Here is a 24,474-nt window from a genome sequence, read left to right as displayed (position 1 = left end):
CACAAATGTGACCTGATAGATAGAATCTGACTCTTCCACTCAATTCAGCACCCCAAAATTAGTTGAATCAACCTGTTTCCAAACCAGAATTTTTTTTTGGATTTGTTGACCAGTGTAATTAGAGTAACGACGCTTTAAGAAGGGGGATCTGGTACGGATAACTAAACAGAAGGGGAACGAATGTGCTGAACAACACGCTTAATGTCGGTCAGCAGCAAGGAAAAGTAGCCTGCCCGTGTACGAGGACCAGAACTGCGCAGAAGCTGCACAAATGTCCTAAACTTAGCCAGCTTTAACCCTTTCCAATCCAATTTGTATCCTGGTTTTCCTAGGGGGCTTACTCTTTTTCTGCTGTTATACAACGGCGCTATCTGCTGGCTAAAGCCAGTACTGCATGAGGTGACACGTTGGATAGGCTCCGACAGCAGAGGCGCTGGCAATATACAGTAAGAGAACCCCAACGGACGTCTTCCAACATCAGAGCTGTACAGCCTTAAATCACAATGTCTTTAGAGGCCAGACAGTGGATTGGATAGGGTTAATATTGACTGCCGCTATCCTTAAACCACTTAATACCATAATTTTACGTCCCGGCTGCAGGGCACTTAATGCAACAGGATGTAAACTTACGTCATGTGGATGATACTGGATCAGAAGCTCTGCCTGCGCCATCCTGCAGCAGGAGCTGACTTACTGATAACCAGCCTCCTGCTGCAACAGCGGGGGTACATAAGGACAGAGACCCCCGCTGTTAACACCCTACATTCCATGACCCATGTAGATAGCAGCATGTAAAAGGTTTACAGAGGGAGTGCGCTCCCTCTGTGACATCAATGGACCCCTTGATGAAGTCGCGGAGGGCTGATGGGCTGCCATGGCAACAGGATGCCAGATATTGGCGTCCCGGTTTGCCATTGCCTATGATCGCTATTGTGATTGTTAGGGCATTGCAGTACAAAAGAACTGCAATGCCTTAGCATAGTGACCAGAGTGGTTAAAGTTCAAGTCTCCTACAGGGATATAAAAAAAAAAAAAAAGAAGGGTAAAAGAAAAACAAAAAATAAAGATAGTGTTTAAAAGAAAATAAAATTGGCGCATCTTCCTGTATTTGTATTAAAAAAATAATTACATATCAAAAATCCCACATATTTGATATCATCGTATCTGGAATGACCCATACAATAAATTGAACACTATTTACCCTGCACGGCAAAAACAACTTTAAAAAAAAAAAACAGAAGCAAAATGCTTATTTTGTTTGTCTTGCCTCCTAAAAAAAAACGTCATAAAAGTGATCAGAAAGCCGTATGTACCCCAAAACAGTACAAATAAAAACCCCAACTCGTCACGCATAAATCAAGCCCTCACAGAGATCACTCCATGCAAAAAGAAAACTTTTTATGGGACTTTGAATGTAGCGATGTAAAAATAACTTGTGCAAAAATGGAAAAAAAAATCCACCAAAAAAATCCTTGTGTCCTTATGGCCAAAATAGGCCGCATCACTAAGGGGTTAAAGTGACCCTCCGGTCCGGGACAAAGAATGACACCCTAATCCTCTGACAGCCTGACAAACATTGTGCATTACTACCCAAGGGTAGTCCAAAGCGCCGACAGCCGTTCCAGGAATAATTACGGCTGCGCTTTCACACAGGAGTGACGATTGCTCAGTGACTGAAGGTGGGGGCGGAGTTTGCTTCTGACTGCCCGCCTCCATTCACAGTAAACAGGCAGTCATTGATACAACTGCCTGATTACACAGGCTGATGAGCTTTCTGAATGCACAATCTGAACGATGAACAAATGAATTCTCGCTTATCGTTCAGTCGCTGGCAGCGTTTACACCGCAGAGATTTGCGCAATCCAACGAGAATCTGAACAATAATCACATAAGGACTCCAAACTGCTACTCTGGCCGGCCAGCGATGCTCACATGGACGGTATTGGCCCATCGTAGTAGCATGTAGGGCTTTAGACTACTGATGCAGACTAATGCACAAACCCCTCAGGCAGGCCGAGAAGCAGTGCAGCCATCTTTGTTGAGGAGTGGAGGGTCACTTTAAATTAACTCCTTCCTTTCTACTGTCACACACTGGATCTCAAGGGCATAAAACACATAACCAAGGGCACATCACCAGCTTCCAGACTCATCCCAAGGCCGGTGACGCACAAGTGTATTCTGGCCGCATTTATTCCTCCGATGCCTGGAGTTCAGGTCAGGATGCCCGCGGTCAGCCCGGGACGCTCGCCTCTATCACGGAGGCAGAAATGTGGAAGGAATATGCTTGTGGGTCACCAACGTAACACCGCTGCTATAGCCAAACGCACAATTAACTCCTTCACCTCCTGACAAACATACATATCCGGTGCTTTGACACATACGTGAGCAGCTTCTACCCAATGTTCAGGCCGTATGTAATCTGTAGGTCAGTTTTAATTTCTTACACTGCCATACCTTTTTCATGTACGCGCAAAAAAACAAAAAAAAAACCTGAAACAAACCCAGATCTATATTAATGCAACTAAAAGAACATAACAGGAACAAAAAACAAAAACAGACAGCGCATGGATGGCATCCATTTTTTGCTCTCTGCGTTGACTTGAATGGGCGGGTCTGGTCTAAGGCTTTGTTCACATGGACGGGTGTAAGGTGCACTCAAGCTTCTCACATGCACCCCGTCCGTCCGCTGTCCAGTCAGTGCGGACCGTGCACACTGCATGCCCTACTTTCATCAGGGAATACGGACCAGAATTGGACCTGCAGACCACCGGTCTCTGAAGACTGGCTTGTATCTAGCATCATAGGCCATGATGGGTCTGTGTGCCAGATGTGGGAAAAATAGAAAATAAGTCCTAAACTGGTGTTAAAACAGACAATTTATCCAACTAAAAATCGGTCTCATCTGAAGAAAAAAAAAAAGAAAAAACACTAATTGTCATGCATAAAGGTTTGTTTGCCAACCATATTGGTTCTTGCAGGGTGTAAAGCGCATTGATAGGAAGGACAGAAGGTTTGACTTCAGAATGATGAAGCTTGGCTTTCTGCTGATATCTGTGTGTGCAAACAGCCACCTCAGATCAACCCCAGATCTGTAAGATCAGTGCGATTGGATAGAAATCTGTCTGTGTAAACCCAAAAGAGCGGTTTGTTTTTTGCCAACCATCTTTATACACACATATTGTCAGCAACAGCCCCTCGCCTAGAAGTTGTCAGAAAGGAGTGAAACTTTCTCTGTGTGATTACAATATCAGAGCAAAAGGAGCATTGTGGAGAACAGACCCCTGTAGGGAGGCTCTAGTACCCTGTTGTACCGCCTCTAGCTTGGATACAAGCTGTGATACGGGCAGGCATGAAGGCTGTAGTAGCCTGTTTTACCTCCTCTAGCTTGGATACAAGATGTGATACAGGCGGGCATGAAGGCTCTAGTACCCTGTTGTACCGCCTATAGCTTGGATACAAGCTGTGATACGGGCAGGCATGAAGGCTGTAGTAGCCTGTTTTACCTCCTCTAGCTTGGATACAAGATGTGATACATGCAGGCATGGAGGCTCTAGTACCCTGTTGTACCACCTCTAGCTTGGATACAAGCTGTGATACGGGCGGGCATGAAGGCTCTAGTACCCTGTTGTACCGCCTATAGCTTGGATACAAGCTGTGATACGGGCAGGCATGAAGGCTGTATTAGCCTGTTTTACCTCCTCTAGCTTGGATACAAGATGTGATACGGGCAGGCATGAAGGCTCTAGTACCCTGTTGTACCACCTCTAGCTTGGATACAAGCTGTGATACGGGCAGGCATGAAGGCTCTAGTACCCTGTTGTACCACCTCTAGCTTGGATACAAGATGTGATTCAGGCGGGCATGGAGGCTCTAGTACCCTGTTGGGCAGCCTCTAGCTTGGATACAAGCTGTGATACGGGCGGGCATGGAGGCTCTAGTACCCTGTTGTATCCCCTCTAGCTTGGATACAAGATGTGATTCAGGCGGGCATGGAGGCTCTAGTACCCTGTTGGGCAGCCTCTAGTTTGGATACAAGCTGTGATACGGGCGGGCATGGAGGCTCTAGTACCCTGTTGTATCCCCTCTAGCTTGGATACAAGATGTGATACGGGTGGGCATGGAGGCTCTAGTACTCTGTTTTACCTCCTCTAGCTTGGATACAAGCTGTGATACGGGCGGGCATGGAGGCTCTAGTACCCTGTTGTATCCCCTCTAGCTTGGATACAAGATGTGATATGGGGGGCAGGGAGGCTCTAGAGAACTTTTAGGGCTTTAGGTGCCAAGACTTTCCATCTAATCACACCACAACTCTAGTCTGCATGCTGCATTTTGCAACTGCAGATATTCCCAATGTACCCTTCAGATTCAGAGATGATGAAAGCCGCACATACTTGTAAATAAACCCCACATCCCCGGGTAATAAAGCCGCTCTTATAGTTATAAGTCTGTCCGGTCTTTGGAGCAGAGAAACAAGAAAGAAACGCATCCGTCTTTTTCTCCATGGATTTCAGCGGGTTTTCTTATAAAGGGAAGGTAAACGGAAAGCTTACAGTTTTGTTTCCGTTCTGTTAGTTCCTCTTGGAAAATGAGAAATAACAAAACAGAAGCAAAACTGAAAACTTTCTGTTTTTTTCTAAACCCATTGAAATCAATGGGGGAAAATTGGATCCATTTATTCAGTTTCCTGCTCCAAAACAGAACAGAGTTGCAGAATAAGCAGCATCCTGACCGGCGTGAGGCGGCCTTAATGCACGGTGACGAAAAACGTGCAATCACTAGAACTTGACCAATAACTCTATATGCAATCTATTGGTTCAGCAACGAGATGTGATGAAGATTTCCACAGGACATGTAGTAACACCGAGCCGACAAGATAGTCGCATCACACCGACTGTACATGAGTTACTAGATTACGGAAGGACACGAGCAAGAACTAGACGGACAGCCAAGTTACCCAGAAGGCCGGGCGGCCTGTGGGGGGCATTTAGGCAGGGAATTTTCCTATACAACGTCTTTGCTTTACAAGCAGCACAGAAATCATACGGAAAACTAACCCATCGTTCTTAAAGGGGCGCTTACATGTGCGATCTTTTTCCCGCACTGCTGCGAGAAGCAGCGATGTGAGCAAAATTGCAGCATGCCCGATTCTTGGCTGATATTTCCCATTCTTCCCAATAGGAGCTTAAGAAAAAAAAAAGGTTTTCTTTTGCGATTGCATCACATTCTTGTTCACACAATTTCCTTTCTGTAAAGTGTAATTTTCACGTGTGAATAAATCGCAAAGTATGATGCGTATTTCTCACAAAGCGCATTGCACCTGGATAACCGAAAACTGCATCTTTGCAAGTGCAACGTCGGTCCGAGAACAATATCGCACGTGAATGAAACTTGCCGTCTAACTGCACCCCGACAGGTTTCTGAGAATGAACTCGCTCCGATCACTTAGATTTCTCTTTATGCTAAACCGTGTGTAATACGCTGTATACTGTCCTGCAAGGCGGGCAGCATGGTGGCTCCATGGTTAGCACTGTCGACTCGCAGCGCTAGGGTCCGATGTTCAAACCCCACCAAGGAGAACATAAGCACGGAGTTTGTATGTTCTTCCTCTGGGCACTTAAGTTGAGGAACCACACTCCAAAATACAGAAATAGGGGTGTAAAGAACATGAGCCCCAACGGAGGCAGAACCAGATGAGCAAACGCCATATAAAGGGGATTATTCCAAGGACACACAAGACAAGCAGGCGCTAATAAAGAACTTGTGTGGAACACCTCATACATATTGTAACGCTCTACTGAAACCCACCAGAAAGATGCTGATGGCAGTCTAGCGCCGGCCGTCTTCAGCTGCAGCTGACAGCTGGTGTGTATAGGGGTGATGTACATATAACCAGAGAAATCACATATGTTCTTATGGGGTTTTCCTTGTGACTCGCTCATTGACAGACACGATCTACACGGGCCGGCGGATATACACATGACAAGCCACACATCACTACATGAGTCACGGAAGCACACGGAGGTGACAAGGATCACTTTAAGGCTTTGCAGGCTGACAGTCACATAACTTGTCTACGTAACGGCCCATTAACACAACCAGTAATGCAAGATTCTCGTTTGCCCGAGTGAACAGGTGACATCAGCTCGTCCACGCAGCCCGTTCAGACAGACAGATCATTGACTCATTCAGTTCATCAGCGTTTCACATTCCTATGCTTTGAAAGCAACAAGAGGTGAACGAGCCGACCATGATCTTCATGACGGGTGAAGCCGAATGGCGAATGAAAAGCGGACTAATCTCATTGGGCAAGGTGTTGGCTCACTTTTAAACTGAACAATCATTCACTTTCATGATTTCTGGGACTCTGCAGCCGCCCCACGGACCACCGTCCAACTAGCCCTCCTGTGCCTTACACAGGAACGATCGTGGTTCTGTGAACGGAGGGAGAGCGGCCGGGGATCGCACAGACCGCCTCCGTTCACAGTAAACAGATAATGGTTCATAGATGAAAACCAAGAGAGTCTGTCACGTGAGTGGTGTGTTGTGCCCAGTAGGCAGCCGGGTGTCCACATGCACTTGAAAAAGACCCTTAGTCGGGTCAAAACGTTGTGTTTTTTTACTGGACTTATCTGACTCAATAAAGAAGCATCTGCCGATGCATTTTTAAAGGAAACTTAGCCACTTCAGGCGCTGCTCATTGCTATCTTTTGGAACTGACGGTTTTTTGGAGGACTTAAAGGAATCAGGTCCTCATTGCTGAGCTTTTGCGCATCACTTTCTTCCTTCTCCCAACATTGTGGTATTTGGATCTCACGGAGTGCTGCTGTGCTATTGATTATTTGAATGGGTGTCCACAGCATGACCATCGCCTAAATTGGCAGTTTCCAGTGATAACTCAGCGTGTGAATGATGACATTATTTGCTCGCTCAAACGATAGGGCCATTACTACTGAGCCACTACGGGGAAGGGGAGGGGGGGTGCCTAGTACTCCTGAGCCACTACGGGGAAGGGGAGGGGGGGTGCCTAGTACTCCTGAGCCACTACGGGGAAGGGGAGGGGGGGTGCCTAGTACTACTGAGCCACTACGGGGAAGGGGAGGGGGGGTGCCTAGTACTACTGAGCCACTACGGGGAAGGGGAGGGGGGGTGCCTAGTACTACTGAGCCACTACGGGGAAGGGGAGGGGGGGTGCCTAGTACTACTGAGCCACTACGGGGAAGGGGAGGGGGGGTGCCTAGTACTACTGAGCCACTACGGGGAAGGGGAGGGGGGGTGCCTAGTACTACTGAGCCACTACGGGGAAGGGGAGGGGGGGTGCCTAGTACTACTGAGCCACTACGGGGAAGGGGAGGGGGGGTGCCTAGTACTACTGAGCCACTACGGGGAAGGGGAGGGGGGGTGCCTAGTACTACTGAGCCACTACGGGGAAGGGGAGGTGGGGTGCCTAGTACTACTGAGCCACTACGGGGAAGGGGAGGGGGGGTGCCTAGTACTACTGAGCCACTACGGGGAAGGGGAGGTGGGGTGCCTAGTACTACTGAGCCACTACGGGGAAGGGGAGGTGGGGTGCCTAGTACTACTGAGCCACTACGGGGAAGGGGAGGTGGGGTGCCTAGTACTACTGAGCCACTACGGGGAAGGGGAGGTGGGGTGCCTAGTACTACTGAGCCACTACGGGGAAGGGGAGGTGGGGTGCCTAGTACTACTGAGCCACTACGGGGAAGGGGAGGTGGGGTGCCTAGTACTACTGAGCCACTACGGGGAAGGGGAGGTGGGGTGCCTAGTACTACTGAGCCACTACGGGGAAGGGGAGGTGGGGTGCCTAGTACTACTGAGCCACTACGGGGAAGGGGAGGTGGGGTGCCTAGTACTACTGAGCCACTACGGGGAAGGGGAGGTGGGGTGCCTAGTACTACTGAGCCACTACGGGGAAGGGGAGGTGGGGTGCCTAGTACTACTGAGCCACTACGGGGAAGGGGAGGTGGGGTGCCTAGTACTACTGAGCCACTACGGGGAAGGGGAGGTGGGGTGCCTAGTACTACTGAGCCACTACGGGGAAGGGGAGGTGGGGTGCCTAGTACTACTGAGCCACTACGGGGAAGGGGAGGTGGGGTGCCTAGTACTACTGAGCCACTACGGGGAAGGGGAGGTGGGGTGCCTAGTACTACTGAGCCACTACGGGGAAGGGGAGGTGGGGTGCCTAGTACTACTGAGCCACTACGGGGAAGGGGAGGTGGGGTGCCTAGTACTACTGAGCCACTACGGGGAAGGGGAGGTGGGGTGCCTAGTACTACTGAGCCACTACGGGGAAGGGGAGGGGGGTGCCTAGTACTACTGAGCCACTACGGGGAAGGGGAGGGGGGTGCCTAGTACTACTGAGCCACTACGGGGAAGGGGAGGGGAGGTGGGTGCCTAGTACTACTGAGCCACTACGGGGAAGGGGAGGGGGGTGCCTAGTACTACTGAGCCACTACGGGGAAGGGGAGGGGGGTGCCTAGCACTACTGAGCCACTACGGGGAAGGGGAGGGGGGTGCCTAGCACTACTGAGCCACTACGGGGAAGGGGAGGGGGGTGCCTAGCACTACTAAGCCACTACGGGGAAGGGGAGGGGGGTGCCTAGCACTACTGAGCCACTACGGGGAAGGGGAGGGGGGTGCCTAGCACTACTGAGCCACTACGGGGAAGGGGAGGGGGGTGCCTAGCACTACTGAGCCACTACGGGGAAGGGGAGGGGGGTGCCTAGTACTACTGAGCCGCTACGGGGAAGGGGAGGGGGGTGCCTAGTACTACTGAACCACTACGGGGAAGGGGGTGCCTATTACTACTGAGCCACTACGGGGAAGGGGGTGCCTATTACTACTGAGCCACTACGGGGAAGGGGGTGCCTATTACTACTGAGCCACTACGGGGAAGGGGGTGCCTATTACTACTGAGCCACTACGGGGAAGGGGGTGCCTATTACTACTGAGCCACTACGGGGAAGGGGGTGCCTATTACTACTGAGCCACTACGGGGAAGGGGGTGCCTATTACTACTGAGCCACTACGGGGAAGGGGGTGCCTATTACTACTGAGCCACTACGGGGAAGGGGGTGCCTATTACTACTGAGCCACTACGGGGAAGGGGTGCCTATTACTACTGAGCCACTACGGGGAAGGGGGTGCCTATTACTACTGAGCCACTACGGGGAAGGGGGTGCCTATTACTACTGAGCCACTACAGTGAAGGGAAGGGGGGTGCCTATTACTACTGAGCCACTACAGGGAAGGGGAGGGGGGTACCTATTACTACTGAGCCACTACGGGGAAGGGGAGGGGGTGCATATTACTACTGAGCCACTACAGTGAAAGGAAGGGGGGTGCCTATTACTACTGAGCCACTATGGGGAGGGGAGGGGGGCTATTACTATACAGTCCTACAATTATAAATAGTCCCTTTGAAGGCAACCGTAAGGCCAACGGCACACAGCAGAAACGGATGCGGCATGCGGGTTTTGGCTCTGACCATGGCCGGCAACCCTGAATACCTATATTTCCTCTTCTTTGGCTGTTCTGTAAATGGTCGCTGCGAGACACTGTTGGACATGCGCCGTACAAATTTTTTTCCAATGTTATCTGTGTACGGGCCACAGGTCAGACGGCTTCCATTGCCGCATCCACACGGAATCCATGCAAAAATGGAGCATGCTGCGATTTTTACTCTGCGAGCAGAAATCACAACTAATTTCCACTCATGTGCAGGAGGAATTGACTTCCCATAGCATGCTATGGACAGCATTTGCTGCGGACCACCACCGCGGATTCCACAGCAAAAATCCTTTTGTGTGCAGCCGGCCTAAGGCTTTTGTGTCCCTCTATGAAACTTAATTTGGCAGCCCTGCACTAAGGGCCGGGCTCACACGAGTGTGCACAGCGCAGCACGGCGTACCTCACCTACACCGCCACGTGCAGTCCGACTTGTTTCGTTCTCCTTAACCAATTCGTTCTGTCGCTTAGCGACGTTGCGTATAACCGCCACACATAAGTAATGTAATTGCGCATGTACATCATTCATTATGCGCCCATAGAGAGCAACAGGGCTCATTGCATAGTAGGCGATTAAATAGAACATGCTGCGTTCTTTCATACACAAAAGTGTCAATGAACATCAATCTACTTCCATCGACTCCATCCTCCACGTATTATGCGCACATATATTACCATGTAACGCGCAATTAAATCACACGGGTGTGAGAGCGGCCTAAGGATCACTAAGTGCTGGCAAGCAGTAAAAGAGTCTGATCCATGCAGTACATACAATATAAACCCAGAGCTTCCTGCGACCCATCAACAAGAACAGATCGATATATAAAACAACATTATAAAACATTTCGTGTCAAAATAACGGATATTGGAAGGAAAACTGCAGATCAATGTAATATAACAAGGCTACGACACGAGCGGCACCCTCCAGCCCACCATGGAAAAAGTAACAGCACAATAAAACTTAGTAGCAAACTGAAATACACCCACATGACAGAGCGGCGCGCGTAAATATCCCGTAATAGTAGAATAGCTGCACATGGTGTCCGTGCCAGTAAAGCCAGCGCACACCGGGGTAGAGGCGCACACACCAGGATGAGCCGGGCTGAGCTCTGTGGAGCACAATAGTCTCCATCTGTTTACAAATACGCACTGATACATTGTATCACAGCGGCTGCATCTACACAATGTATCCAGGAGAATGGGCTGCAGAAGAGACAAAGGCAGCCCGTCCTCCCCGCAGTGTGCGGCCCGGGGGCATCGCTCTCAGGGCGCATTCACACGCCAGTCGCATCTCATAGTGATACGGACGGATCTGGTTAATAACACCTAGATTGTGGTTATTCGCAAGAACGATCATTCACACAGTGACGCTGACAGATTTTTACGCTTTTTCCAATCGTTGCATGCGCTGTTTTGATATGGGATCTTAAAAAAAGATTAAAAATCGCACGAACACGCCGTGCGACAGCGGCAGGATCTTTACCACTGGAGACTATTGGATGCACTGGCGATTTTCAGGCACGTGAACGGATCGCAGGTACGCAGAGAAAGGAGTGAAGAAAAAACAAGCGCACTGTGCTCGCACGCAGAACGGCAATTGGACAAGTGCGATCTCAGCCCGTGTGAATGACCCCGAGGGGCGGTTACAGTGATAAACGCCAGTGAACGCTGTCCGCTTGCTAGTTTGCGCAGCCGTCAGTTTCAACACAAACAGGTTTTTGCGTTAAAAAAAAACAACCCGGATTGTTCAGTGGCGCTCATTTACGGAAACCACGAACCGAACGGCCCGTACGTAGAACAGTAATGATCCCATGTAGAAGGGCTGAACCGCATGGAATCCAACTACACAAACTTCTATATTAGAGCAGGCGGCTTCTCGCGCCCGGCGCACACCACCCCCGCAGCGCAGCGCACACCACCGCGCCGCGCCCGGCGCACACCACCCCCGCCGCGCCCGGCGCACACCACCCCCGCCGCGCCCGGCGCACACCACCCCCGCCGCGCCCGGCGCACACCACCCCCGCCGCGCCCGGCGCACACCACCCCCGCCGCGCCCGGCGCACACCACCCCCGCCGCGCCCGGCGCACACCACCCCCGCCGCACACCACCCCCGCCGCACACCACCCCCGCCGCACACCACCCCCGCCGCACACCACCCCCGCCGCACACCACCCCCGCCGCGCCCGGCGCACACCACCCCCGCCGCGCCCGGCGCACACCACCCCCGCCGCGCCCGGCGCACACCACCCCCGCCGCGCCCGGCGCACACCACCCCCGCCGCGCCCGGCGCACACCACCCCCGCCGCGCCCGGCGCACACCACCCCCGCCGCGCCCGGCGCACACCACCCCCGCCGCGCCCGGCGCACACCACCCCCGCCGCGCCCGGCGCACACCACCCCCGCCGCGCCCGGCGCACACCACCCCCGCCGCGCCCGGCGCACACCACCCCCGGCGCACACCACCCCCGCCGCGCCCGGCGCACACCACCCCCGCCGCGCCCGGCGCACACCACCCCCGCCGCGCCCGGCGCACACCACCCCCGCCGCGCCCGGCGCACACCACCCCCGCCGCGCCCGGCGCACACCACCCCCGCCGCGCCCGGCGCACACCACCCCCGCCGCGCCCGGCGCACACCACCCCCGCCGCGCAGCGCACACCACCCCCGCCGCGCAGCGCACACCACCCCCGCCGCGCAACGCACACCACCCCCGCCGCGCAGCGCACACCACCCCCGCCGCGCAGCGCCCGGCGCACAGCCCCCTATTGCACTGCTGTCAGTATATACCATACAGTACAATATTCTGTGAATGGACCCTACTGTGCTCTCTGTATACAGTGCACTACTCTGCGTATACTACTCTGTAAATAGCCCCTACTGTGCTGCATATATATAGTACAATACTCTGTATATACCCTACTGTGCTGCGTATACAGTGCACTACTCTGCATATAATATGGACAATATACCCTAGTGTGCTTTCTGTATATATTGTACACTACACTACATATACAGTACAATATACCCTACAATACTCTGTATATACCCCACTCTGCTGTGTTTATAGTATACTACTCTATATACACAGTACAACATACCCTACAATACTCTGTGTAGCCCCTACTGCACCCTATGTATATACAGTACAATATACCCTAGTGTGTTCTCTGTATATACAGTACACTACTCTATATCCACTGTACAATATACCCTACGCTACTCTGTATATACAGTACAATATACCCCACAATACTCTGTATAAACAATATACCCTACACCATATATATAGTACAATACTTTGTATACAGTCTAACATACCCTACACTGTGTATATACAGTATACTACTCTGTGTATACAGTACAATATACCCCAGTGCTCTCTGTATATACAGTACACTACTCTGTATACAGTACAATACACCCTACTGCTCTCTCTCTATATATATATAGTACATTACTCTGTGTATACAGTACAATACACCCTAGTGTTTTCTCTGTATATAACACTACTCTGTGTATACAGTACAATATATCCCAGTGTGCTCTCTGTATATACAGTACAATACACCCTACCGCTCTCTGTATATGTAGTACACTACTCTGTATACAGTACAATATACCCCAGTGTTCTCTCTATATACAGTACAATACACCCTACCGCTCTCTGTATATATAGTACACTACTCTGTATATATAGTACAATATACCCCAGTGTGTTCTCTATATGCAGTACAATATACCCTACTGCTCTCTGTATATATAGTACACTACTCTGTATATATAGTACAATATACCCCAGTGTGTTCTCTATATGCAGTACAATATACCCTACTGCTCTCTGTATATATAGTACACTACTCTGTATATATAGTACAATATACCCCAGTGTGTTCTCTATATGCAGTACAATACACCCTACTGCTCTCTGTATATACAGTACACTACTCTATATACAGTACAATACACCCTACTGCTCTCTGTATATATAGTACAATATACCCCAGTGTGTTCTCTGTATATACAGTACACTACTCTGTGTATACAGCACAATATGCCCCAGTGTTTACTCTGTATATACTGTACAATACTCTGTATATTCCCCACTCCACTGTATACCCAACCACACTCTCTGTATATACCCCGTACAACCCTCCGCCCGGCCCCCGGTGTCTACAGCCCGGACAATACACGGAGAGCTCCCCGTGGGGTATATAGAGCCAGGAAGCGGCTACCTGCCTCCCCTCCCCCCGCCCCAGTACACACCACCCCCACCCGCCATGCTAGTAGGAGATATACATACAGAGTACATAACGTTACACACAACTCGCCTCCGCCGGCGGACGAGGCTCGGTACACACGGCTAGCACTCGCGCCCCGGCCGTTGCTCCTCGCTGCTCCTCCGCCCGCCCCTCTCCATTCTCTTTATTTACTGCTCGCTCTGCTGCTTCTTCCTCCTCGCTGTAGACTCGGGGCCTGGGCACAGCTCGGCGCCGCCTCCGATCCTGGGCCGCTGACGTCACGTGCCCCGCCCCGCCAGGAAGCGCGCTCACTAACGGCCGTCAGCGCAGAAGGGATGGGGAGCCGGCCAGCGGTCGGCCAGCGGCGGCGGGGTGTACTCAGGGGGGTTAATGACCGGCGGTGCCAGCAGTAAACATGTCGGCGGTGGCTCGGCCACGCAGTAAGTCTGCTGGAGTGACGGCTGTGCTGGGACGACTCCGTCGGATATGAAACGCTCGTTCACACTTGCAGTTATTTTTGTTCTCCTAGAAAATGGCCGAAGGGCGACACCTGCCAGCTCGCTCAGCTGCTAGTCATCTACCTGAGTCACTGCTGACTCAACCTTTGTGCCTCTGGTGACGTCACGGGAGGCGACCGCCATCTTTGGGCCGGGCAGAGGTCTAGTCTGACGTGTGTGGCGGGGTTGGACGATGTAAACAATTCAGTATAAGGCATGGCAGAAGGGTCCAGCATCCGCACATACACAAATACCCACAGCAAACTCAACATTTCCTGTCATAGAAAGGCAGCAGGCCAAATGTTATCACATAGGTCAGGCCAGCGGGCTCTTCACGTGTTGGCGCACTCACACGGGTGTAAAACGTGTCGCTAAGCTCTTATTGATCTCAGCTGGGCTACACACACCTACGGTTCTCTTCACACGTAAAAAAAAAGAAACACAGCAAGCCCTATATTGTTGCGTGCCTATGAACCTGTGTGATCCCTTAGGCTGGCATCACACGGGCATCTTTACGTGCGCAATACACATAGAATAGTGTGCGTCCACATGCATGTATTCTCTGCAGTCACACAAAAAAAAGGCAGCATGCTTTCATTTTCTGCACCAAAGATCTCCATAGAAGTCAATGGGAGGTGCACAAATGCCCGCGCCATACCCAAGGAGGGGCGTAACTCGCTACGCAATTCCGCTGGAAGAAGGAAACGTCTGGAACCCCTTCAGACATTTAGTTTGATGAGCTCAAACGAACATGTCCTGCGGGCACAAAAGCTGCAGTATAATACACCAGTGCGTCCGCAAAAAAAGCATCACTCGTTCCTCAAAAACACAGCGCTCAGGTTGGCGCAAATATGCATACGCTCGTATGAAGGGGGACTTACAGTTCACTCACATGGGCACATATGTTTCTCGGTCCTTGGCACAGGCCACAATACGCTGCTGCCCTCCATTTTTCTGGCCATCGGTAGCCTTTTTACTCGCTTTAATGCGCGAGTAAAAAAAGAACGCCCACAATTATATGGATTTTCTGCATACTCAGGTTTCCTCCATATTTAGCACGCATTAATGCTCGCTGACCGATTTCAATGGGCTTCTACGGTGCGTCATGTGCACCAAAATAGGTTGCGCTTCGTATTTCACGCAATCGCATATTTTGTGAAAAAATACGCTTACGTGAACGAGCCCAGTGAAACCAATGGGTTATATTCACGGAGTATTACTATTACGTGCGTAAAACGTGTGAAAGAGCCCTGAAATAAAACCTATGCAGGATTTATGTGTCTGCTTTCTTTCCACTGCACGGAATCGGTTCTTTGCGGGAACGGTCCTACGAGAGCGGCGACAAGATTTGCCGCGGTCTTTATGCAGAAACTGATCAAAGTTGTTGGAGGTCTTTGAGCAAAAACTTGATGGCCCCCTAACGCTAGTAACCTGGGCCCGCGTCAGCACCCAGCAAACCCAGGGAGGTACGGGGGTCAACCAAGCCTGTGGGGGTCGACCCAGGATCGGCTGTTGCCATCAGCCCTACTGAAATGAATGGAGCAGCACTGCACGGCCGGCGCTTAATGCAATGTGACATCATTCTGGATGGAGCAGTGGCCAGAAGTGGGGCAAACGGGACCCGGGATGTCGGAATCCAAGCCGTTGGACTTTCAACTATAAAGTGCATGAGTGAAAACTGAAAAAAAGCCCTACCTCTCGAGTACCCCTTTAACTACGACAGCAGCCCTGTAGGAAGCCGAGCGCTTCCTGTCCTGCTGCCCAGGCCTTCTCTATCACACTGGCGGCGTGATGATGTCATCGTGCTGCCTCCGTCGTTATGCTTGATCCTGGCCGAAAGAGGCCAAGGTAGAGAATGGATGATGTGGGAGCCTTCTATCATTGGCCGTTTTGAGGACCGCAGAATTCTGCAGTTGTGGAATAGACTCCTAAACAAGGCGGAGCTCATCTCGGAGAAGAACGTCAGCAGCGTCAATGCATTCCACTGCTTTTTCCCAAGACATTTGTGAAAATAATAATTAGTACCTATGTAATAGTGCGGAGAGTCGCTTTTTGTAAATAGTGGTTGCCCTCCTTACCCTGTTTCCCTGAAAAAAAGACCTACCTGCAAAAATAAGCCCTACCCTGATTTTTCAGGATTTTTGTGGAGGCCTGAAATATAAGCCCTACCTCGAAAATAAGCCCTAGCTGCATTACATAAAAAAATAGAAGCAATGCATTAACTAGCAGACTCGGTCTGGGTCCTCCCTCTTCCTACCGGAGCTCCAGCGCACTTCTTGATCGCTTCCTGATTATGAGATTCATAAATCCCGCCTCCATGAAGCAATGGTCGTGATTGGTTCTCGAGCGATGCTTAGTCAATTAATGTAGCACTGGATGAACCAATGTGATGGGTGTGATTGGTTCGAGCGCTGCATTGATTAGCTGAGCAGCACTCGAGAATCAATCACAGCCATTGCGCTGTGGAGGCAGTATTGATGAATTGGCTAATCAATATTGCAGCTCAGCCAATTTATAAATCCCGTCTCCACAATGCGATGGCTGTGATTGGTTCAGCAAGCGCTGCATTCATTGGCTGAGCAGCGTTCGAGAACCAATCACAGCCATTGCTTCCTAGAGGCGGGATTTATGGATCCTGTAATCAGGAAGCGATCTATGGGTGGCTGAGGACTGCAAGAAGTGCACTGGCGTTCCGGAGAGCAGCGGGAAAGACCCGGATGGCGCCTGCTAGGTAAGTATAATAAAACGTTCCCCGAAAATAAGACCTTGTGCCTCTTTTGGGGCAAAAATTAATATCCATCCATTAGACTCTGGATCCATACAGTATCCATCTGGACTTGAACACATGCAGATTTTGTTAGAATAAGGCTGGGCTCACAAGACCGTAATTAGCTGTGCACCAGAGATGCAAGTAATGCGTACTTGCTAGGTAAAGTCCCCTGGTGCAAGCACCGATTCGTGACTGACTCCTAGGGTGACGTCACATTGTGATGTTTTCTTGGCAGACTGTTTTTGTGGGGTGGTTTGCCGTTGCCTTCCCCAGTCATCTTTTACCCCCCAGCAAGCTGGGTTCTCATTTTACCGACCTCGGAAGGACGGAAGGCAGGGTCAACTTTAAGCCGGCTACCTGAACCAAGCAGGAATTGAACCCTCAACCTTCAGGTTGTGAGTGAGAGCTGAGGACTGCATTTCTGCTGCCTTAACACTACCTGCCGCTAATCCTCATGCACTATCTTGGCGTGCATACGCGCCAAGATAGCAAATGCTGCAATTTTTTCTTCACTTGCGTATTTTTGCGTGGCTGATTTGCACATGGGAGTGTATGGGCGATTGCTGCTAATGCATATTACGCACACAAAAACTGCAGCTAAAGCGCAATTAGCATACGGTCGTGTGAGTCCAGGCTGAGGAGTTCCGCTCTGGCAGGATTTGAGCATGTAACTTTAACCACGTAGGCCGGGCTCACACAGCCGTATGCGGAATCCAGATGTGAGCCTGGCAGTGACCCTGCCTATGGCCGCCTGCACACGGGCGGAAATCCCGCGGCGGGATTTCCGCCACTGAAAGTCTGCATAGGAGTGCATTACAATACGCACTCCTATGCAGACGGCCGCGGTTTGGCCGCGCGAAATGTCGCGCGGCAAACAAACCGTGGCATGTCCTATTTTTGTGCGGGGCTCGCAGAGCCTCGCACAGATACGTCACTCACCCGGCCGCTGGCTCCGTATTGGATTGAACAGTGTATTACCGCAGATCATACGATCATGGAATCCGCAGTTGGATTTGCAGAGGCGAGTATGAGAAACTCAGCCCGATATCCCGCTTGTCAATGTGTGTTTTACACACCGATGCAAAGCGTTTTCTCGCCTCACTTTTGTGAAATTGCGCTCCTCAGGCATGGGTTTGCCGCACATCAGAGGATCGCAAGTATTTCCCGTCGATTTCAATGGGAAACCATGCACTTGCAACCACCGCCGTGCGATGTCTTTAAATGTCCTATTGAAAACAATGGAATGTCAAAAGGTAGGAGATGATGCGATGTGAATAAGTCAGTTCAAAAAGAGTTCGTGTGAATTTTGTGCATCTCGTCTGCGTGAATGTAGCCTCATATTCTAATAAAAGTCAAATACTTGTAATGTTTTAGGTAAGGCTGCTGTTATACCTGCGCTGGGGGTGTTGCTTTTCTGCTCCATTCGAGGAGCAGAAAAGGGCGGTTCTGTCTCTGGACTGAACTGAACACTGCCGGGCGGACAACATTGACTATGATGGGGTCCACCTGGTCTCTATAAGCTCTATGGTGGAGAAAGCCAAAGGAGAGAAGTAAAAGGAGCCAAATGCTTTCTTTTTGTGCATTTTGACTCTCAAAAAAGGCAATAAAATTGATCAATGTGTGTATTCCAAAATGGTACCAACAGAAACTACAGCTTCTGGACCACGATGATATCCCACTGGTTTCAATGAATTCATTCATTGTATGACAGCTGAGCACTGCCTCTGATTGGTCACAGCGCTCAGCCAATCAGAGGCAGCGCTTTCTGGAGGCGGGGATTTTTCAATCCCCGGTCACCAGAATACAGAAGAAGACTGCAGGGGATGGGGAGAAGAACCGGACAGCGCCTCTAGGTGAGTTAAAGGGGTTGTCCCGCGCCGAAACGGGTTTTTTTTTTTTTCAACCCCCCCCCCGTTCGGCGCGAGACAACCCCGATGCAGGGAGGTAAAGAAAGCTCACCGGAGCGCTTACCTGAATCCCCGCGCTCCGGTGACTTCTCTACTCACCGCTGAAGATGGCCTCTTCCTCCGTGGACCGCAGCTCTTCTGTGCGGTCCACTGCCGATTCCAGCCTCCTGATTGGCTGGAATCGGCACGTGACGGGGCGGAGCTACACGGAGCTACACGGAGCCCCATAGAAGACTGCAGAAGACCCGGACTGCGCAAGCGCGGCTAATTTGGCCATCGGAGGGCGAAAATTAGTCGGCACCATGGAGACGAGGACGCCAGCAACGGAACAGGTAAGTATAAAACTTTTTATAACTTCTGCATGGCTCATAATTAATGCACAATGTACATTACAAAGTGCATTATTATGGCCATGCAGAAGTGTACAGACCCACTTGCTGCCTCGGGACAACCCCTTTAAGTTTTTATTTATTTTGTAAGAGCTAGGGATGATTTCCGGGGTAGGGCTTATATTTGAAGCCACCCTCCCGAAAATACTTGCTTTTATCTCATTGCTTTCAATGGGGTGGTGTTGAAGGCCTGCACACACTATTTTCTGCACATGTAAAAAAAAAAAGAACATAGGTGTGCAAAAAACAAAAAGCCCTAGTCTCTCTGAGCCCTAAGACTAAATCCATACCGTGCATTTGTGTATCTGGTTCAGTATTTTACATGTTACATGGAAAAGGATGCAGATTTGTCCATGCATTACCCATCACTTATGCAGTGTCAGCAGATTCTGTTGCCACGAACAGAGGATACACTAAGGCTGCCTGTCCACGGGCGGTATTGAATTGCCAAAGCATTGCTATGGAAAGCGCAGCCCCTCTGTCCACAAGCGGAGAATCATAGCGATTCTCCGCTTGCAGCCAGCAAATTGCAGCATGCTGCGAATTGCCATGATTCTCCGGGATCAGCCTATCTGCCAGATAGGCTGACAGCAGGGATCCGTCTGCCAGCTCCTGCTCCCAGGATACCGCAATGCCCATGGACAGGCAGCCTAATTTAACTCCCCTCTCCCACATTGATGTAGTGTGCTTTACATTTATTATCATAAGATTATATGTATAATTTTTTCTTCGTCTGGGCAATATGGCCTACAATAAAATCTCATTTATTTCAAGATTATGGATAATACCCAATTTTAAACTTTTTTTTTTAATAAAAGAAACAAAAAAAAAACCTTAAGCGAGCCGGCACCAGAAGAAAGAGATCTATGTGATGTAGGCTTCCTGTCCTCCCACACAGCTATAATTAAATCTAGTGAAGACGCTGTCAATCAGAACTCCTGGCTATGATACAGAATATATCGGACTCCTCCTTCCAGCAATAGGTTACTATGCATATAAATCTGAGGTGCACATTTTGATCAAACTAGCAAACTCGCCGCACTATGCCTCCATAATAAGCTCAAGGCAGGTAGGATCCAGCCATTATTAATCCTCTCTTATTAGAATCAACCTTGGACAAATGGGTAGGAGTTAGAGATGAGCGAACACCCAAATGCTCGGGTCCGCGTTATTCGAGTCGAGCTTTTCGTAAAATTCGCGAGCTCTACTCGAGTAACAAACCCCATTGACTACAATGGGAGACTCGAGCATTTTTGTATGTGGGACGCCGGTTGCCGAGCTTTTTTTTTCTTGGTTCGTTTTCTGTCTCTCTCTTCGCCTGCCTGCCCAAAAATTTGACGTGCGCTGCGTCGCGGCGGGGAGGAGCCAAAAACTGGGGCGGGGTCGAACACAGTGTGATGCTCGTTTGAGTAACGAGCACCATTGAGTACGCTAATACTCGAACGAGCATCAAGCTCGGCAGAGTACGTTGGCTCAACTCTAGTAGGAGTGCATGGTGGCAACCGCACCACAAATGTACACAGCAAAAAAAAAAGACAACACCCAAAAAGTGAAATAAAATGTATTACGCGGGTGCATGTTAGGTCGGTTTCACATCTGCGTTGGAATCTACAGCCGGAGGATCTGTCGCAGATCCAGCTCAAAATACCGGAAGAAAAAGTGTTACATGCAGCGCTTTTTCTTCCGTCCCAAAGCTGGTCGGAAAGCAGACGGACCCAATTATAGTCAATGGGGTCCATCCGGTGTCGTTCGGCCGCAGGGATTCCCTTTCCTGCTCCCCGAGGGCTGATGTGAAACCACACTTACTGCAATGCAAAAGCAAACCTACATGAAGGATGCAGCACCCTGCAAGCACCAAGAAATGTACCAACTATGAACCGCGCTTCTTCTATATTGACTATGTATATACATTTGAGGTTCTGCTTTGCGCTTGACAGTTAAGCTCATTAGGAGCCATCTGGGGGAGCTCAGTAAGAGCTCACTGAACTTTTTCCACATGCTCCCAGTCAGGGGAATGGAAGGCTATGCCAAGGCCTGTGGGAGGGTTGGCCATGATGGTACGAATTCTAATTGTTTAGAAGTAGTACTGGGCCCAGGGCCCGATGGGACACTGCATGTGCAGTCAGAAGCTAGACGGCCTAGGGTTTATCTGTGCGTTGTAGTGTGAATGGCTTTGCTGTGTGTGAAGATAATAAACTGTTTGCGCACAGCATTAAATCTAATCCAGTGTGCGGGAATGAGAATTTCTTTATGTGCCAACTGTCTTACCATGAAGGTGGTGATCCTGTCAGCTCACATGCCCACAAGTTATACAGCACGGAGTGAGATATATCTCTATACTCAAAGGGGTTCTACCAGAATATCATTTTATTGCCTATCCATAGGATAGGTGATAAAAGTCTGATTGGTGGGAGTCTCACCAATCCCTAAAACAGGGAATCCATACCCCCCCTCTTCCCATCACTGTGGGGGTCCTTCTCCCACCCATAGATTACATCAGATTGAAGCAATGGCTAAGCATGCGTAGCTGCCACTCCATTTCAATGAGGCTGATGGAGATAGCCGAGCCCTTGTACTTGGCTGTCTCTGGCAGTCCCATTGAAAATAAATGAAGCGGCACCCCGCATGAGTGGCCATAACTCCAAATTTCTCCTCACTGGCCAAAGGGGGGGGGTTTCTGCGGTGAGCCCCCCCCCCACCCACCAGACTTTTATCACGTATCCTGTAGGTGCCTGAGGACATAGCGAACTTGATAATAGAGTAGAAAGCTGGGTTCTCACAGGGCAGAATCCTGCCGGAAATCTCGCAGTTTTGCCGCAGCAAAAAAACACGAGATTTCCACGGGATAAGCATAGCTACAAAACCCACGGCATTTAGCCGCAGGTTTTGGAGCAGCTTGGCCACTTGCTTTTCCGTAGTGGACGGCGCTCCCATAGAGAGTGGGGAAAAAAATAGACATGCTGCCGGCTTTGCCGTCCTGTGTGGACGAGATTTTTGACAAATCTCGTCCACATGGCTTGCTAACCTGGGGATTACCGGCCGCAGGCGTATTTGCCGCAGCGAAAGCCCGCACTGAATTTCCGCGGCAAATTCGCCCTGTGTGAACCAAGCCTTATAGGGGCTGGATGTCTTTCTTGAGCGCTACAATATTTCACTTATATCACTGATTACTCCAGAAGGGACGGTGATTCGGGGATTGTTCTGATTGCCAGATTGGAGTCGGGAAGGAATTCTTTCCCCTTAAATGAAGAAAATTGGTTTCTACCTCATAGGGTTTTTTTTGCCTTCCTCTGGATCAACACTGGGGGTAGTAGGCTAAACTGGATGGACGTGTGTCTTTTTCCAGCCTTACACACTATGTTACATAGGTAACTCATGGGAGACATTTTTCATTTAAACTACTACTGCACTGGAAAAGCCATGCACAGTTCTGCTGAATGGCACGATTGTAGCATTCTCCTGGACGAGATACTCGGTATCATTCTGAGCTGCTTGCAGCGTCCCTGTGAGAACTTCTCCCTGGGTTATATAGAATATTCCTTCCATAGAAGAAAGCATGAAGTTTGTGCCATTGATTGTAATAACCTATAGTGCCTGAAAGATAGGTTTCTATACGGCTGGTCGTATTTTGCTACCTTCTTTTGAAACAGTTGCTTGCTTTTGGACAAGTTCTGCTATTTAGTAATTGCAGCAGCACATTGCCAGTGATGTCAGCCAGACTAGGAGAGAGCTGGCAGTGAAACATGCGCAGGAGACTCCGACTCCAGCTCACTATGTATATAATGAATGCAGCTCCCGACTGAACAGAAGCCACTGCCAAATCAATCAAGCGCAGAGTCTACTATTCAGCCCTCCCCGCTAAGATCCCCGCACAGCTAACTAGGGTTGTGCTCACCCAAACTGATGGCTTCGTTCTTTTCCCGCTGATAGTGCTGGCTATACATGCCGCCACTCACTAGTAATGGAAAACTGGCATTAAGTTCTTGCAAGTCTGGTTACTACATTAAAGTCTAATATTTTGCATGCTATGTAATCCAGTGCTACTAAAACCCCAAGCCAGATGTGAATCCTAATACAGCACCTACACTGTACCTTGTAAGTGACACATTAGAACATATTATTATAAAAGTATGTAGATCATACGGTGCCATATGGACACACAAAGTGCCTATGGATCCATAATGGGCGGAAATCAATTGCGGAGGAGAAATTGCAGCATGCTGCGATTCTGTCCAGCTCCCGTGCGGATGGCTTCCATTGAAGATAATGGAAGCCCTTTGCCCTGCGACTCTTTCGCAATCCTCACTGCAGAAAGGTTGCGGGATCCGCGTTATCGCCTAGTAAAGGCGTAGTGTTATCTGTACTGCACGTGTGCCAGCCAGCACAGATTAGAAGACAGTGGACAGGTACACTAGAGTCGCTGGAAGGGTACAGAGTTGGATTCTGCTGCAGGATCCCGCATGTGGAATCTGACCGGGCTGTGTGCAGGCGGCCTTTAAGTTGCAGGCACCATACCTACAGTGCATTGGGTGTATGGAGAGTATTTGTATTATACCGACATCCTATCTATTTTTCATTTTGAATGATATCACCAAGGAATATACTGCAGGATTACTGTAGCATACAATAGTACAATCTAAGGGTGCGGGCAGACGAGCGCATAAACGGCGTGTTTTTGCGACCAAACGTATATACGTGACCATCTGAGGCAATGGTTTCGAATGTATTCGTTCACATGGGCGATTTTACGGCGCGTAAAAACGGCAATTCGAAAAAAAACGGAACATATGCGACCGAAATACGCGCCAACGCATATTCGATCGCCGAAAAGACCGTTTGCAAAGTAGGAACAAACGAAAATACGCTTTCTAGCTCTGGTCGTGATCGGTGAAAACGATCGCTCGGGCGATTATACATTGCGCTCGTGCGAACGTAAATACGCCTACGCTCGTCTGCCCGCACCCTAAAGCTCACTGACTGACTGATTGACTCACTGACTCGCCACTAATTCTCTAACTTCCTGGTGTCGTACAAATGTGAAATTTGGCAGGAGCATTCTTTAGGTCCTAAATAGAAAAAGTAAAGGGGTCACAACTTGAAAATTCAATGCAAATTGCAAAAGTATTTGCACCCCTATGTAATGTACCT

General features: G+C 50.0%; 1 protein-coding gene across 4 annotated transcripts in view; it reads right to left on the bottom strand.

Annotated features, from left to right (window-relative positions):
- RNF38 (ring finger protein 38) overlaps positions 1 to 24,474 on the bottom strand; it is a 230,578-nt gene that overhangs the window by 26,176 nt on the left and 179,928 nt on the right. The window contains exon 1 of one of the 4 annotated variants that reach the window (XM_066604474.1): positions 13,854 to 14,012. The exons of 2 other annotated variants lie outside the window; for them this stretch is intronic. Coding sequence is in view for 1 of the 2 variants with exons in the window: in XM_066604472.1 (XP_066460569.1) it covers positions 13,826 to 13,834 (9 nt within the window). In the remaining variant the exon portion in view is untranslated. Of the gene's footprint in view, positions 1 to 13,825; positions 14,013 to 24,474 lie in introns of those variants that run through there. One more of the 4 variants, XM_066604472.1, reaches the window with a different exon arrangement.

The sequence above is a fragment of the Eleutherodactylus coqui genome, chromosome 5 (genome assembly GCF_035609145.1).
Source record: "Eleutherodactylus coqui strain aEleCoq1 chromosome 5, aEleCoq1.hap1, whole genome shotgun sequence".
NCBI classification, from domain to species: Eukaryota; Metazoa; Chordata; class Amphibia; order Anura; family Eleutherodactylidae; genus Eleutherodactylus; species Eleutherodactylus coqui.
The sequence above is the reverse complement of the archived record's forward strand: the minus strand, read 5'-3'. Positions and strand labels throughout refer to the sequence as shown.